Source organism: Sinohyriopsis cumingii, chromosome 2, assembly GCF_028554795.1.
Source record: "Sinohyriopsis cumingii isolate HCF-2022 chromosome 2, ASM2855479v2, whole genome shotgun sequence".
NCBI lineage: Eukaryota > Metazoa > Mollusca > Bivalvia > Unionida > Unionidae > Sinohyriopsis > Sinohyriopsis cumingii.
In genome coordinates, this window is record NC_142962.1 from 88,014,921 (window position 1) to 88,033,452 (window position 18,532).

Here is an 18,532-nt window from a genome sequence, read left to right on the forward strand (position 1 = left end):
AAACGAGAGCCAATACAAATTTTTCACGGTTATATTCGTGTTCGGCACACCAAAATACTACAGATTAGGGCCTTTTCAAGTCAGTAATGATTTCACTGTTGACCAGTGTTGTTTATTCATCACAAGCTTCTCACAAAAGCCGTCTGTCTTTGATCTCGGTAAGTTGAGGAAATAGCTTATTCCAGTATTATTTTTAAAGTGTGAACAGCTGTTTCCAAGCTTACCTTATAAAAGTTGGCTGACGAAAGAGCCAGTCCTCTGTTTTACATCCATATGTAAGATGTAAGCCAGGAGGGGCGCGTCCATTTAGTACGTACGCATGGAGGTAGGAGGGTGGTAGCCCAAATGCATAATGATAATGTACGTACGCACAGGAAATGAAGGGTGGGTGAAACATCGATAATAATTTGTCTAATACGTAACCTGGTCGACTCGTTCTGTCGGCGTTTGAATTTTAGAGGACACTAGACAAACTGTTTAAAGTTACGCAGCTTATTTCTTTGATGCAGCCAGACATTGACCGTCGGTGGACTATCTGTTTTATTAAACACGTTAATATTATTAATCCTTTATGATTTCTGCGTGGAATAAATATAGGCCGTTCTATAGAAATGGGGGTGTGGGGGTGCGTCAAGCGTACGTAAGCAGGTGTGTGTGTGTGTGTGTGTGTAAAAAATGTACGCATGTGTACAGGGAGGGGGATGGGTCAAGCTTTGCCAGAAAGGCCTTTCTATAGAAATGGGGGGGGGGGATCGTCAAGCGTTCTTACGCAGGTGGGGTGTGTGTAAAAAGTACGCAAGCGTATAGGGAGGGGGAGGGGTCAAGCTTTGCCAGACTTTTGCGTACGTACTAAATGGATGGCCCCTAGAGAAAATATTGTTTTGTCATGATGCACAAAGCAAACAGAGGACGGTGATTATTTTAAGTCAGTGATGATTTATATTATACGATGGACTAGAATGAACAGAATACAGTGATCTTGTGTGGAACAAATTTAGAAGAAAATTACATTAATGTGTAATTTATAATTCTGTTGAATAGTATACATAAACAATACTAATAGCGTAATGATGATGACGATAATGATGATGATACTACTACTACTAATAATAATAACAATAATAATAAGAATATTCTCTGCAAGGTATTTGTTCATAAACAAATGTTAAAAGGCGGAATTGTATGCAACGGCAGCTATTGACAGGTATGTATGTAAGTACGTATGTATGTGTGTGTGTGTTCTTTATTTGAACAGGACATTTTTACATGACCTGCGATGGCGCAGTGGTGGGCGTCTTGTGACCGAAAGGGACGCGTGTTTAACTCTTACGATTTCTTTTCGTATTTTGCCAGCAGATCGATCTTCATATCTACACCTCAAATTATAAACACTGAAAATAGCAAATCTTGAATGGACTTTTGTCATTTTCGACAATGAGGTGTTTTGTATATTTAAAATATTATATAGTATCTCATCAGAAAATGTTAGCTTGTGCAATACATTCCTACTGAGGAAAAAAAATCTCTTTATTATTGTCTCAAAGAACAAGGTCCGGAAACAAGGCTCCAAAAATATTCCATCTCCTTAGTTCATTCCTCATTTGTCGCTCATCATTTTTACAAATTCTGAAAAGAAGGAAAATTTGACGCATTTAGTATTCAGCAACTGGAAGACTATTCAAACTGATGCATCTCTCTCTCTCTGTCTCTCTCTCTCTCTCTCTCTCTCATTTTCTCGTGGTCTCATTCCATATCAAATATAAATTAGTTTTTCAGAAACTAAAGCTGAAACATTACATGTTGATAAGAACATAAGGGATTAATCAAGGTTCCTATGTGATCATAATACCAAAATTATCTTTCACGTTTCTCAAATATGGACCATTCTCACCTCATTTTGGAATTTTGCGCATACAGAACAAAATCTCAATCCTTACTGCTAAAGACTCTGATTAAACATTAACACGAAACTGTTTGTTAAAAGCAAGCACTACTACATCGATTTCGGATTTAGGAAGAAAGACTATGAGTGTTAAAAATAACGTTTGTGACTGTATCATTGAATGTAACCTGCGTGACTTTGAGTCAATGAATGTAACCTGCGTGACTTTGAGTCACTGAATGTAACCTGCGTGACTTTGAGTCAATGAATGTAACCTGAACACATTTTCAGTCTTTGTTATTCGATAACTGAACAAACACGAAAATTGTACATGAAGTTTCAAAACAGTCAAGGAAATATCTGAGTCTAAACTTTTGAAAATCTAGCGTATTTACTAGGTGCTTGGCATGCCAGAGGCACATGAAAAGTGTATGAACGGTATGAAAGGATCATCGAATGGTTCGTTGCATAACAAGGTTTGTACAGTATTCACTGTATTAATAATATACCACAGCTACATGAAATAATATTTTCTCAAAATACAAAGTTTAACCACATTAAACCTCGAGTTGTGTTTGCTTTTTAATTCATCTATTCCTTTATCTAATAAAGACCAATGTTTGTAACGATTCCCGACCTGATCAAAAGTAAAAAGAACCATGATGTAATTAGTGGAACTCATTTGCAACTTTGAGGTCAATCCTACGGATCATACCTTGAACGTATGTTGATAGTATCCACTCGGACCACTTTATCTATATAAGAAACAAGTACTGACTGAGAACTTACGTAAGATCTAACTATTTTTTTCATATGATCATTTCGGTTAATTCTACAGTCAATCAAAACGCTGAAATAGTTAAAAGTAGTCCGAATAGATTAAGGTTTCTTTTCTGGCGAAGATATTTCCGGCGAACAAAATGCATAAATCTTTTCTGTAAATTATAGCGCCAACATACAGCCCAGATTTTTAGAGTCGCAGAAATAGCCGAGGTAGTTCCGAATGTGGTGGGACTATCACTAATCTCATTCAACCAGAATCTCGCGTGGCACTATGGGGTATCTTCCATGCGAGAAAATGGAAAAAAAGGGTTAATTTGGTCAATGTTACCGATAGAAGGCACATAGGTCCAAATTGACCAAAGTGAAGCAAACAAAGACATTTCTTGCGTTCTTAAAATTATCAAAAATATATTCTTCATTCCTTAAAGCCGAACTTCATTGTTAGCTGGTAGTGTGAAGTCAGGTTTTGAGATTCTCTTAAGGATCTGGATTAACATCTTCATCACTCGATAATGTTACATTTGTTTTGCTAATGCGAGTGTAGCGCAATTGCATTCTTGTACATGACCGTCCGAGACAAATACGGGCCTGCGGGCGGTTATCGTCCATGATGGAGGGGGTGGGACTTTGCGCAAGAAATAATCCATGGGCGCCTACAGCTTACCGAACTTTAGGCGCTCGGTGGCATCCGCGACAATTTATTTGATTTTTACCTCATGCAAACCAACTGCTTGTTATGGTTAAACCCCGCGATTTCGTATTTGTTTGCGGATTGGTCGGAAGTTTTCCATTTCCGTCTAACTCGGCCGCGGTTGTTGTTTTTATTACATATAACCACTTTTGGACTTCCACTCCTTTCAGGAAATATATCTGCCCTTTGTTCTGTGATTCAAACCTATATTGACATATTTAGGCCTATTTTAATTTTCTTCTTCTGCTCCTTCTCTTTATTCATGCATTTCTTTCTCTACCTCTACACCAGGATGTACATATCTATCTTAAAATGTGTCAACTGTAGACCCTCTAGTACACATATACGGTCAATTAGGTGATATAAAGATATGCCTAAACACGAACTCCAAACAGCAAAAAGTAGACTTCAAGTATTACCTTTCTGATAATTACCTTTCTACATGAAAAAGGGAAACTGTTAGTGGGTCAACTTAAATTACCCATTGCAATGTGTCACCCATACAATATTGTATATCTATAATACTCTACGACAGACTGTACTCATTTAACAAAATATTAAAACTCTTGATTAAATATAGTAATTTTAACTCACATCGCAATCGTGGTTGTAAATAATCGATAAATCGTACGTTAATTAGTTGTGATTGTAAGCCAAAATTAAGTGACAATCGAAAATTGAATGCAACGTATGCTACCGAACTTTCTTGGCAAGGTCAAACAAAATTTCTCGTTTGAATGTAGAAATAAACAAAATTAAGGACGAAAATCTCTACAAGTAAACTCACAATCATTAAAATATGTCGTTCAAAGATGTTGCTCTTTTACGTCTGTCAGATAAAACCGCTCTGGGATGTTACAACATTTGGCCTACTCTCCCCAAAACAAAATAAAATATCAATCTGTGTATGAAATGTGTTAACGAAAAAACGGTAAACAAACAAAACAAATCTCTTCATTTTCGTTTAAATACATATTTTTTTTGACAAAATACACATGATGCATGCTGTGGAAACGCTAAATTTGTTTACGTCGCTCTCCCAAAATTATTGCACAATTTATGAACTTTTTTAATCGATTTAGTAACGCAGCTGTTAATCGTATTGGCACAGAATGGAGAAGATCAATACAAATCGACGGTTTTGCCTTTAAAATGATATAAAATAAAAAGTAGGTACACAGAAATATTTCACGACTGAAACGAAGCGTTTTGCGTTGTTACGAGTGTAAATGGATACACTTCACTCGTGAAATAATTCGGAATATCCGCGAAAAAAAGTAGATATGTTACATATCTTCAGTGACCATCGAGGAAACTTAGTAATTGTGCTGAGACGACTTTGTGCCGCCGAAAGAATTTCTGAATAAACAATGTAAACGAAATAAAATTATTTATACGGTACCAATAGTTACGCCAGTTGCTACAGATATAGCTTAGACAACAATTCTGATTGGCGTACTTCTGATAGTCGAGGTGCCGCGATTCCAACCACACCCAGAACAACGGTTACTGCCGCGGTAAGTTGAAAAAGCTCATCCTCAACAGCTCTTACGTGTTTATATTTCGCGAGTAAGACGGTCTTTTTGACGATTTCATCGCATAGCTGTTGTTTTGCTCCGATTTTTCTTGCATCGGTAGCTTTGACAGTTCATCATAGTTGTTCTATTAATAACGATATCACGAAGTATAATTTCTCTAAAGAGAGACCTTGTGCCGATGCATCGTGGCCGGGTGCAACAGGCAAAGCACTTCCAACCAAGTATTTTTGTTGTTGTTGTTGTAGGGTTTAACGCCATTTTTCAGCACAAGATAGGCTATACATGGCGGCCAGTATTAAAGGTGGAGGAAGAACCACCGACCCTCGAGAAGCTACTGGCAAGCTTTCTCACATACCCATATCGGCTGAATCCGAGACTCGAACCTACACAGTCAGAGGTGAGATGGCAGTGATCCGTAACGGAGAGCGCTTTAGACCACTCGGCCACTCGGGGCCCCTATTTTTTGTTAATGGTACTACTGCCAAAATATTTTCCTCGGGAATATTTATATCCCCGCAATCATTTGCATGCTTTGGTTCACAATTGACGATCTTGACTATGGTGCAGTTTGAGAGTTGTCCTATGTAACTGAAGACCTTTTCCGCTACTAAGCGTCCAGAGGAGCCGAAGATCTCCAACTTTTTCGAGACTTGGAAAATCCACCACCAAGCACCTTTTTCATAGTAATCCCAGATGCAGTTCCGACAGCCTCTAATAGTTACTTCTCCAATCGCAGGAGCCGTAGCCGCCAACAGCGTTGTAATCGACGCAAGAAATGGAGCTATAACTCCATCCTTTTGCATTTGTGTCATATCTGACTTAGAAATATTAATGTTACCAATGTGTTTTTTCTTAGGACGCATTACGCTGATTAAGTTGTTTCTAGGTTAGTCACAACCCGGTCAGGTTTGTCAGAGAAACGTTCAATGTGACACGTCACTCATTTCTTATGGCGCTCTTTATTAACGCACTGTGACCAATCACGGACCAAAGCCTATAGAAGAACATCGATACCGCATGTTACAAGCACGATCTCGCGTGCAAAGCATCCAACAATATCCGGTAAACATGCTGACGTATATTTCATCCGCGACTGGAAAAGGATTAATCCTACACTCGAAGAAAGAATCGCCAGATGGATCATGAAATGAGGCATGAAGGCTAAGATTGTATTTAGAGGAAAAGTCTCGAACTAACAAACATAACTTTCGAGCGGTCCATGTCCACGATATAATACAGTCTCCGCGGTTGTTTGAAGTTTGAAGCAGCTATTGGAAAGTTAGCGTGGAAAAAGTTACCAGTGGTGAAGAGGGGAAGACAAAACAAGAGTTTCCGACAGATTTACCTACCGACACCAATGATGCTTTCCCGTGGATATTTAGTTGTGAGGATGCCTAACAAAGATCAATAGGCGGATATCTTGTTTCTCCAATATGACCAGGTACGTGCACGGACGCGGTCATTGTCACACATACATAAACACGCTAACCGTCGTAGACTTTGCCAGTCGATACAAGAAAGCCGAGCCGCTGATATCCAAACAATAAACTACTGTGACACATTCAAACGTATCTATGCATATGGACCGCTAACAAGGCCGCGGTTTCTGGATCCAGGTAAAGATCTTTTCTAAGCCGTTGATATGCTGTTGGTGATGCACCATGGGCAGGTTCATCGTGGACGTGTTGACGTAAATTGCGATCAAGACATTGTGGAGCAATTGAACCGCACATTTAAGGAACGATTATTTGGGCACAAGTTAGCGTAGGAATTGTTGATAAATCGCGAAACGATTTACGATCGATTTGTGAATGGATGAATCGTCTTCGCTAGCATGTAGCCGCGTCCAACAATGAAATTACATGTATAATCGGGTTGAGTGTGCGTTTGTGATTTGGCTTTTTAACGTAACTTGAACAAATTTTCAGTTATATCGCTACGATGTCTGCAGTGTGGCAGTTTATAGTGATATTTAGCACTGGGACACCATGCCGCAGACATTTAGCATGATGTCCCACCCAGTCACATTATCCTGACACCAGGCCGACCAGTTCTAACACTAACCTCTTAACATAATCGAGTTGAGACCAGCTTCCGGATGTGAAACTATCCGTCCAAAGCCATCCGATTTAGACTTGGTCGGAGACAATCTGGATCGGTATCGTTATGACCTGGAGGAACTGGAGGGCGGAGACTTTGCGCTACTGACCTGTTTTGGTCCGCTGATGCATTCACGTGACTCGTTTATGCGCAGATTTAATACCCTACCTAATGATAAATAAGCCTTGCAAATTGGGAGAAAAGGACAGATTAAACCAAACATTCGACTAGCAACGAATTGAACGAAGGTAAAGAAAGACTAAAGGAATGTTATCAAACAAAACGATTACTATATATACAACTAATTCAAACAAAAACACATTATTGAAGTTAAAAAGGAAGAATGATCAGCAGGACGCAACAAATAAATATAAATGTGAGTAACATCATGACTAGATCTAACATAACGATTTAACAACTTATATGTCGCTGATTTAAGCGACAGCATGAACTTATAAAAAGATTAATTTTTACGAACTCACAAAATAAACTGATTGCTGTAATAGAGAACATGAAAGTCATATTCCAAAGAATACGTTGCTTAAGAAGTTATAAATAATGTCTGTGTGGTACATGCAAGTACTGACAAATTTGTCCAATGGTGAAACGATTAAAAAATTCGATGTAAAATATAAGACTTCGGATAAGCTAAAAAATGTATATATGTGTATAATATTTTGTTCACATAAGTGTCTATTGACAACTATAGTTAAATATATTAATTCATTTTAAATCTGTGTGAATTTGTATGTAAGTGACACTAAAAACAAAATTATAATATAACCTGTTCAAAAATTGAGGACACATAGCAGACCGATCTGGACCAAAATGCTATGTTCGATGAATAATAATAATAATCAGTTCTAATAATATTATAGATGTACTTTATTTTATTGCTGGTTTTTATTTATTAATCGAATACGTAGAAAATTATTCTATGTCGTTTTTCTCCAATAATTTCGTAACCTTTCCGTTTTAAAATGATTTTCGCTTAACAAAGTGTCTCTTTTCTGGTTTTCGCTCATTAAAGAGTTCTCTGAAAGCATTGCGTATGTCTTATCGCAAGGGCATTATGAGAAGACAACTGTTACTTTCAAAATATATTTGCATTCACTGTCATATTTTTTTAATATACTTCAATGTCATCAATGTCTTCCTGCCAGTAGCCTTCAGTGAATAATACAGACTATTCAAACAGAAAACTGTATCCGCTTGCTATGTAAAATAATGGTTTATAGTTCTTTTGGAGGATCATGTTTAATAAGTTCCAACAATTGATTGATTTATTTTATTTGCAAACAACTAGAGTTTAGGACCCTAGTAAATACAGCTTAAACACTATTGGTTGTCCTCTCCTTAATCAATTATTTGTTTTTAAAATATTTGCTCGCTTAAAACCGAGCTCACTTCAAAACAAGAAACTTTGCGTTTTTTCTTTATCTTCTATTTTCTTCTGTTTTTCACGAATATCACATTTTACAGTTTCACATTATTTGCTTAACTAAATTTACTATATCCGAATTAGTAGATATATAGTAAAAAGATAGCTATTGGTTTTGTCACTTTCTATTGACATGTCAGAGTGTATAGAACTTGCTCAAACGTGTACCCTATATTGGTAAGTGTGGGAAATTAATAACAACCTATAGTGGTGGTCGAGGCCACATATCCATGTTTCTGCTTACCTTCATAATCTATTTCTCCGTCTCCGTTCATGTCCGCTTCCCACACCATCTCATCCACCTCCTCATCAGTTAGTTTTTCTCCTAATTGTGTCATCACGTGGCGGAGTTCGGCTGCACTGATTTTGCCACTGCCATCTCTGTCAAATACTTTAAACGCTTCTCGGATTTCTTCCTCAGAATCTGCGTTATTCATTTTCTTCTCCATCATGGTGAGGAATTCTAGGAAATCTATTTCACCGTTACCTGTTAAGGGTTTGAGAGTAAGAAAACAGTTAATTATTTAATCAACTAAACAGCTAGTGTAGGTTTCTAATATATGTCGCCCTTATAACTGTTAGAGCTATTTGGTTTTAACATTATACAATGCTAATCAAGCCACAATCATTACAATAAGTACACAAAAATTGACTTTACCCTTAGCTGCTCTTTGTCCTTCAGAAAGGAGATTATAATAGCAAATGACATTAAAGTAGCGATTTCCAACGATTTTTGTCTGATTAATGATCAGTCATATTGCAATGTATGAAATGGGCAAAACATTAAGCAATCTAAACTTTCATCTTCATCACCAATGTCGTTAACAGCACCGTCGCGATCATCATTATCATTAGTATACGTCCAATGTATACAGCTAGCGCCTTGCTTGCTGTACCCAACATGTTCATAATTTTTATGCTTTAGGTCGAAAATTGTAACTTGGAAATTGTTTCTTTGCTTTCAATATAGCATTTATTTATTTCCATTATTTAGAACATGACATCATCCTTTTGGTTCCACTGGTCAACAAGGACAACAATGAGAAATACTATGACCTTCGCAGTGGAAATCACATTGCGAATTTCAAAGAGTACAATGCTGTAAAATGTAAATACAGCAAACAAATAGTTCGAAAAATAAGTTATTACATCCAAAACCTTAAATGAAATTGTGTCAGCTTTTAGGCTTAATTAAAATTCAGTTTCAAATTTTAAACGTATGCTTGAAGCCAAGCAAAGAAGCCAAAGGGTACTAACCTACTAACAATTAAAACCAAACTGTACATATATACTATTGTCGAAACCAAGACTAACCGTCTTTGTCCACTGCACTGATCATGTCGTGCAATGCTTCTTCGGTCAAACTCTGTCCTAAGGAGGCCATTACAGTTCCGAGTTCCTTGGTAGTAATCATTCCATCACCATCTCTGTCAAACAGGTTAAAAGCCTCTTTAAACTCTGCAAGAATGTCGAATTGCATGTCAAAAATACAAGGAGTTTGGGCACTTATATTTTTTTATGTAACCCTAATTATACTAACCCTCATTTTTTAAATAGACCCATCCATAACTTTCGATCAGCTACTAATAACATGTTATCCTATTTAGTTCCAAAGCAAGTTCATTATTTTCCGTGTGTGACTCGTTGTGGAAGAACACGTGTTGTTTACTGTTAACTATTGTAGCGACACAAATTTTCATCACTGTTATCGCAAACTTATTAGTGTATGGAGTACTTTTAAAGACTGTGGAAAGTTAAGCTAATAAATATATGGTTTTATATATTCTGAAATTGCTTTGTTAATAAGTGGAGAAGTGATGTGATTTTGATTTTTAACGTAGCTTTAACAATTTTTCAGTCATATCGCTACGATGTCTGCAATGTGGCAGTTTATAGTGATGTCTAGCACTGGGGCATCATGCCGCAGACATGTAGTATGATGTCCCACCCAGTCACATTATCCTGACACCAGGCCGACCAGTCCTAACACTAACCTCTTAATGCTGAGCGCGAAGCGAGGCAGCTGTTAGTACCATTTTTTAAGTCTCTGGTATGACTCGGCCGGGGATCGAACCCACGACCTCCCGCATCCGAGGCTGACGCTCTAACCACTAGGCCACCGGAACGGTAAAGTGGAGAAGTATATATTAAAGTGAAATCCATTTATAGACAAGCGTCAATGAATTACTGCTTTCCAGTCACATCAGTGGATCGCAGTATATCACTAACCGATCAGATAGTGAGGATTCTTTTTGTACATTGCAAGGTAGCGGTTGTGTGTCCAGGCCTCAGGAAAGATACTTCTAATTTCTGGTAGGTCTCATTTTAAAGCATGGATAATTCATCAAGTTGTTATTATTTAACCATTATTCCATTGATTTCTTCCATTCTGGTTAAACTTTAAAAATGTATATCTAGCTTTAATGTTTAACCAAATCAGTAGTATGTACCATGGATTGTTTTATGATAGATGTTTGTATTTTGTGTGGTTGTTAATGCCATGCGTGTAATAAATTCGAGATGACACTTCATATATTCCCGAGCAAGAATATGTACATGTAAAATGTCTGCTGCTTTCACGGCTAGCATAACATTTTTATCAGTGAGTGTTACAGACCTGCAAGGTTCAGCTTTTAAGCGAAGGGACATTTTCCATAGGTAAAACAGAAGAATATATCTATTGTTTGCATGCATGAAACTCGTGCTACAAAGACCGATGAAATGCACTGAGCTGCTGAATGGGGGGATACAATACAAATGTTTATTTAGCCATTATACTAGCAATAGGGCTGGGGTCTCAATATTCTTTAGAAATACTTTTGAATTTGTTATCCGTAGAGAGAGATGTGACATTCAATGGAGATTTAACATGTTAGATATTAAAATTACTGGAAATTGAATAACCCTCGTAACTTTTTATTGCTGTACTGATCATAATCATATCTTTTTTAGAAATCTAAAGGAAGAAATGTTAGTATTTGAGAACTTATCAGTTATGTGAGAAGACTGGACTATTGTTCAAGACCTAGATCTAGATACTTATAACATTTTACATTACAAACACCAACAGTCTAGAGCAGCAATCCAAGACCTCAATAATGAACTGGAATTAATCCATTCCTGGAGAAATCCCAATCAAGGCTTAAAGATATATCTCTGAAGGAAAAAGGCTAATTTTGAAACACACTTGATTAGATTACTTTATTGTAACTGATGATATCTATATAAATATAGCTGATGCACATATCTTACCAGGGTATAGGACTAATCATTCAGTTATTGTTTTGAGTCGGGCTTTTAAAAAAGTGTAAAAGCGGAAAAGGATATTGGAAATTTAATGTTCAACTATCGAGGGATAATAATGATACTGACTCGGTCAAAACGTATCTAGCTGTCTGACATTATAAATGAATAGTATGTATGGAAAAATAAAGAGGACTCTTTTTATGTCCTTCTTTTCTAAGATAATCAAATGTTCTTTGAAATTCTGAAAATACAAATAAGATCAGATATTACTCTATTAGGAAAACAAAAGAGAAACAGGACAAAATAAAGAAAATTGAATAGGAAATAGAAATTAATGGGGGACTGTCGGATAACATAAATGGGGAAACTCTGGAAAATTTAGAAGAAAAAATAAATAAAGCAGAACCAGAGGACTCTATGAAAAATATATAGAAGGTATTGTATTAAGATCCAAAGCTCGATGGTATGAACTGGGAGAAAAAGCACGGAATACTTTTTAAGTCCTGAAGAAAAAATGTATGTCAATAAGAAAACAAAGGAAATCATTTTAAATGATGGGATAAATCTATCGGACCATATATATATATATATATATATATATATATATATATATATATATATATATATATATATATATATGTGTGTGTGTGTGTGTATATATATGTATATATATGTGTGTATATATATATATATATATATATATATATATATATATATATATATATATATATATATATATATATATATATATATATATATATATATATATACATACGAGAAGCCTCCAAAATAGGTCAATATGGAATCACACAAAAGTAGAATTGCTCAGCTTAATGTTACCGATATTCAAGAAACTCAAAATAGATTTTTTAAATCGCAATATTAAAACCAGTCTAGAGGAAAGAAAATCATGCGAGGGTCTACTTACAATTATTGAATACAGAATATCTCTAAAACAGATGGAAATTAGGTAATGTACTGACTCAGATAGATTTACTGCAGAGTTCTATAAATTCTTTTGGAAGACACTGGGGTGGGGTGGTTCTATGCAGATCAATAAATTAAGGAGATACTATTGGAATATTTTCAGATTTTCAGACCCAAGGAGTCATCATCTGTCCAGCAAAGGAAGACAAGACAGAAGACATAAAAATTGTAGACCTAAATCACACCTAAATATTAACTATAAGAAAGCTTCAGAAGCTATTTGAGCTAGGATTCAAAACATTATTCTATCAATGATCAGTGATACTCAGAAAGGATTTATAAAACGTAATATACATTGACTAAATTAACTGGAAATTTGTGGAAAAATCTCTGCAAACTATAAATGATGAAAATATGGCATCATTTTTTAGACTAGAAAGAAGATATCGTCAAAGGACACTCTTGCTCCTTATTTGTTTATTATAGGTGTGGAGATTTTAGTTATAAGTTTAAAGCAAAATGTGGATGTACGGGGACTCACCATTGACGTCACTGAATATAAATTGGGTCAGTATGTCGATGACGCAATTAATGTTCTCGATTGATATCAACGTACTCTTAAAGCAACAAAAGAATATTTCGCAAGGTTTTTAATATTAACTGGACTTAAGTAGGGCATAACAAAAACAAAGGCTATTTGGATTAGAAACAATAAATTTTCCTATGAAAGAATATGTCCCGATATGGAACTAAACTGATCTTGTTCTAACTTGACACTCCTTGGCATCGATGTTCCTCTAGGCATACAACAATAGGTGGAAATCAATTATAGAAAGAAACTAACAAAGGCAAAAATAATTATGGCAAGTTGTATTCAAAGACATCTTTCATTAGTAGGTTAAATAATCATTGTAAAACTCTTTTCTGCCCATATCCATACATTTTTTTCAGCACTTCCAAATCCATCAGCACAAACTGAAGCAGAACTTAATCATACCGTATTTAAGTTTGTATTGGGTTGAAAAGTAGAGAGAGACAATGTGTGTGTGATTTGGATTTTTAACGTAACTTTAAAAAAAATTCAGTCATATCACTACGATATCTGCAGTGTGACAGTTTATGGAAATGTCTAGCACTGGGGCATCATGCCGCAGACATGTAGCATGATGTCGCACCCAGTCACATTATCCTGACACCAGGCCGACCAGTCCTAACAATCACCTCTTAATGCTGAGCGCGAAGCGAGGCAGCTGTTAGTACCATTTTTGTAAGTCTTTGATATGACTCGGCCGGGGATCAAACCTACGACCTCCCGCATCCGAGGTGGACGCTTTAACCACTAGGCCACCGGAGCGGTATGAAAAGTAGAGAGAATTAAACATGATATAATCGTATCCCCAGAGACTGAGGGAGGGCTAAACATCAACATCCATTCATTAGGTATATTAAGATAAGATGGGTTAAAATATTACTGGAAAACGAGGATGAAACGTGCAGGAAACTAGTTACTACAACTATATTCAGCAGTCTTTAGGATATTTGAAATTGAAGGACTAGAAAATTAGAAGAAATTGGCGAGCTCATAAAAAAACAGTTTTTTTTTAAAAGATGTATTGGAAAGAGGATTCGCGAAATCCAAATGAGTATTCATCTATCAGGATTTTTTAAAAAAAATTGTTCCACCTAGAAAAACCCATCAACACAAATTCTGGAAAGATGCATCCATTGAAGTTCTTAACAATTAGCTGATGATAACGGCAATTTAATACCTTTTAAAATGATAAAAAGAAAAACTGGATATGAAGACTTTTTAAAATACTTGTCATTAATATCCTAAATTCCAAAACCATGGATAGATGCAATCAAAAACCATCTGACTCACACGTCTGATAAGCAGGAGAATTAAATAGTCAATTTGCAAAAACAAAACTCACGGAAGTTTGTTTACAAATATTTTTTAAAGGAACAAAGAGGCACCACACTGCTAAGCAAGAAACGTGGATACAATTATTAAATCAAATATAAGTAGTGAGGAGTAGTCAAAGATTTATAGCTGGGCGAAACGTTGAACTAAGGATACAAAGTTGATCTCTTATAATTGGAAGTTAAGTCGTATAATAATTGTCAATAATAATTTTCAAAAAAGAATTAACATTTTAGACGAAGCCTAATGCGCTTTCTGAAAGATTGAGAACGAAATTATTGCACATCTGTTCTATGAATGCAATATTAGTTCAATGTTTTGGTACCGTTTTACTAAACGTTTTGCACTTTGTTGTCCAAATATTCTAAATTTGTCCAAAAATAAATATTTTTAGGAAGTAAACAATTAGATATTTTGTGTAATCTCTTGCTTTTTTGTGGCTAAATGTTATATTTACACTTGCAGATTCAACACGCAAAATTCTTCCATTTATGCTTTTAAACAAATTGAAAAATATACTGCTAAGTTAAATAAAAGAAAGGTCCAATTTCTTTAAAAAATGAGCCTCAATCATGAACATTAACGTATGCAATGTGGTAAACAGGAACCAATACTGTAATATCGCGAGGTCTATGTCACATATACACTGTACACTTGTGTCAGTCTATCAAATTTGTGTGTCAAAAGAGATTGCATGCTATATGCATGTGTGCATGGGTGTGTATGTGTGTGCCTATTTTTCTTTTTGTGTACATTATATTTATTGTACCAAGATTATTTGATAACCAGAAATGTTAATTTTTTTAGACAACCCTGGGATGGTTTTCCCAGATCCAGTGGTTAACTTACTACGGAGATAATAAAAATGAAAGAGTACTGAAAATTCTAAAAAGTAAAAAAAAAATTGGCTTAAATAAGTAGTATGCAAGTCGCTGCGACTTGTATTTCATGTATATATTCATAGCTACACTTTAATCATGCCTGTTTAGCATGGAAATAACCATTAAGATTTCATGTATATACTCACAGCTACACTTTAATCATGCCTGTTTGGCATAGAAATAACCATTAAGATTTCATGTATATACTCATAGCTATACTTTAATCATGCCTGTTTGGCATAGAAATAACCATTAAGATTTCATGTATATACTCATAGCTACACTTTAATCATGCCTGTTTTACATGGAAATAGCCATTAAGATTTCATGCATACAGCTATATAGCTACACTTTAATCATGCCTGTTTGGCATGGAAATAACCATTAAGATTTCATGCATATACTCATAGCTACACTTTAATCATGCCTGTTTGGCATAGAAATAACCATTAAGATTTCATGTATATACTCATAGCTACACTTTAATCATGCCTGTTTGGCATAGAAATAACCATTAAGATTTCATACATATACTCATAGCTACACTTTCATCATGCCTGTTTGGCATATAAATAACCATTAAGATTTCATGTATATACTCATAGCTACACTTTAATCATGCCTGTTTTACATGGAAATAGCCATTAAGATTTCATGTATACAGCTATATAGCTACACTTTAATCATGCCTGTTTGGCATGGAAATAACCATTAAGATTTCATGCATATACCCATAGCTACACTTTAATCATGCCTGTTTGGCATAGAAATAACCATTAAGATTTCATGTATATACTCATAGCTACACTTTAATCATGCCTGTTTGGCATAGAAATAACCATTAAGATTTCATACATATACTCATAGCTACACTTTCATCATGCCTGTTTGGCATATAAATAACCATTAAGATTTCATGTATATACTCATAGCTACACTTTAATCATGCCTGTTTGGCATAGAAATAACCATTAAGATTTCATGTATATACTCATAGCTACACTTTAATCATGCCTGTTTAGCTACACTTTAATCATGCCTGTTTGGCATAGAAATAACCATTAAGATTTCATGTATATACTCATAGCTACACTTTAATCATGCCTGTTTGACATAGAAATAACTATTAAGATTTCATGTATATACTCATAGCTACACTTTAATCATGCCTGTTTGGCATAGAAATAACCATTAAGATTTCATGTATATACTCATAGCTATACTTTAATCATGCCTGTTTGGCATGGAAATGACCATTAAGACTTCATGTATATACTCATAGCTACACTTTAATCATGCCTGTTTGGCATGGAAATGACCATTAAGATTTCATGTATATACTCATAGCTACACTTTAATCATGCCTGTTTGGCATGGAAATAACCATTAAGATTTCATGTACATACTCATAGCTACACTTTAATCATGCCTGTTTGGCATGGAAATGACCATTAAGATTTCATGTATATACTCATAGCTACACTTTCATCATGCCTGTTTGGCATGGAAATGACCATTAAGATTTCATGTATATACTCATAGCTACACTTTAATCATGCCTGTTTGGCATGGAAATGACCATTAAGATTTCATGTATATACTCATAGCTACACTTTAATCATGCCTGTTTGGCATAGAAATAACCATTAAGATTTCATGTATATACTCATAGCTACACTTTAATCATGCCTGTTTGGCATAGAAATAACCATTAAGATTTCATGTATATACTCATAGCTACACTTTAATCATGCCTGTTTTACATGGAAATAGCCATTAAGATTTCATGCATACAGCTATATAGCTACACTTTAATCATGCCTGTTTGGCATGGAAATAACCATTAAGATTTCATGCATATACTCATAGCTACACTTTAATCATGCCTGTTTGGCATAGAAATAACCATTAAGATTTCATGTATATACTCATAGCTACACTTTAATCATGCCTGTTTGGCATAAAAATGACCATTAAGATTTCATGTATATACTCATAGCTACACTTTCATCATGCCTGTTTGGCATATAAATAACCATTAAGATTTCATGTATATACTCATAGCTATACTTTAATCATGCCTGTTTGGCATAGAAATAACCATTAAGATTTCATGTATATACTCATAGCTACACTTTAATCATGCCTGTTTTACATGGAAATAGCCATTAAGATTTCATGCATACAGCTATATAGCTACACTTTAATCATGCCTGTTTGGCATGGAAATAACCATTAAGATTTCATGCATATACTCATAACTACACTTTAATCATGCCTGTTTGGCATAGAAATAACCATTAAGATTTCATGTATATACTCATAGCTACACTTTAATCATGCCTGTTTGGCATAGAAATAACCATTAAGATTTCATACATATACTCATAGCTACACTTTCATCATGCCTGTTTGGCATATAAATAACCATTAAGATTTCATGTATATACTCATAGCTACACTTTAATCATGCTGTTTGGCATAGAAATAACCATTAAGATTTCATGTATATACTCATAGCTACACTTTAATCATGCCTGTTTGGCATAGAAATAACCATTAAGATTTCATGTATATACTCATAGCTACACTTTAATCATGCCTGTTTGACATAGAAATAACTATTAAGATTTCATGTATATACTCATAGCTACACTTTAATCATGCCTGTTTGGCATAGAAATAACCATTAAGATTTCATGTATATACTCATAGCTACACTTTAATCATGCCTGTTTAGCTACACTTTAATCATGTCTGTTTGGCATAGAAATAACCATTAAGATTTCATGTATATACTCATAGCTACACTTAATCATGCCTGTTTGGCATAGAAATGACCATTAAGATTTCATGTATATACTCATAGCTACACTTTAATCATGCCTATTTGGCATGGAAATGACCATTAAGATTTCATGTATATACTCATAGCTACACTTTCATCATGCCTGTTTGGCATGGAAATAACCATTAAGATTTCATGTATATACTCATAGCTACACTTTAATCATGCCTGTTTTGCATAGAAATAACCATTAAGATTTCATACATATACTCATAGCTACACTTTCATCATGCCTGTTTAGCTACACTTTAATCATGCCTGTTTGGCATAG

General features: G+C 35.1%; 1 protein-coding gene across 1 annotated transcript in view; it reads right to left on the reverse strand.

The window, feature by feature from the left end:
- Nucleotides 1-1,010: 1,010 nt before the first annotated feature.
- Nucleotides 1,011-18,532, reverse strand: part of LOC149805331 (calmodulin-alpha-like) — a 49,667-nt gene continuing 32,145 nt past the window's right edge. The window contains exons 3-5 of the mRNA XM_089936168.1: nucleotides 9,750-9,893; nucleotides 8,680-8,922; nucleotides 1,011-1,626 (exon numbers count right to left, since the gene is read on the reverse strand). Coding sequence (XP_089792294.1) covers nucleotides 1,598-1,626; nucleotides 8,680-8,922; nucleotides 9,750-9,893 — 416 coding nt within the window. The 3' untranslated portion in view covers nucleotides 1,011-1,597. The remainder of the gene's footprint in view (nucleotides 1,627-8,679; nucleotides 8,923-9,749; nucleotides 9,894-18,532) is intronic.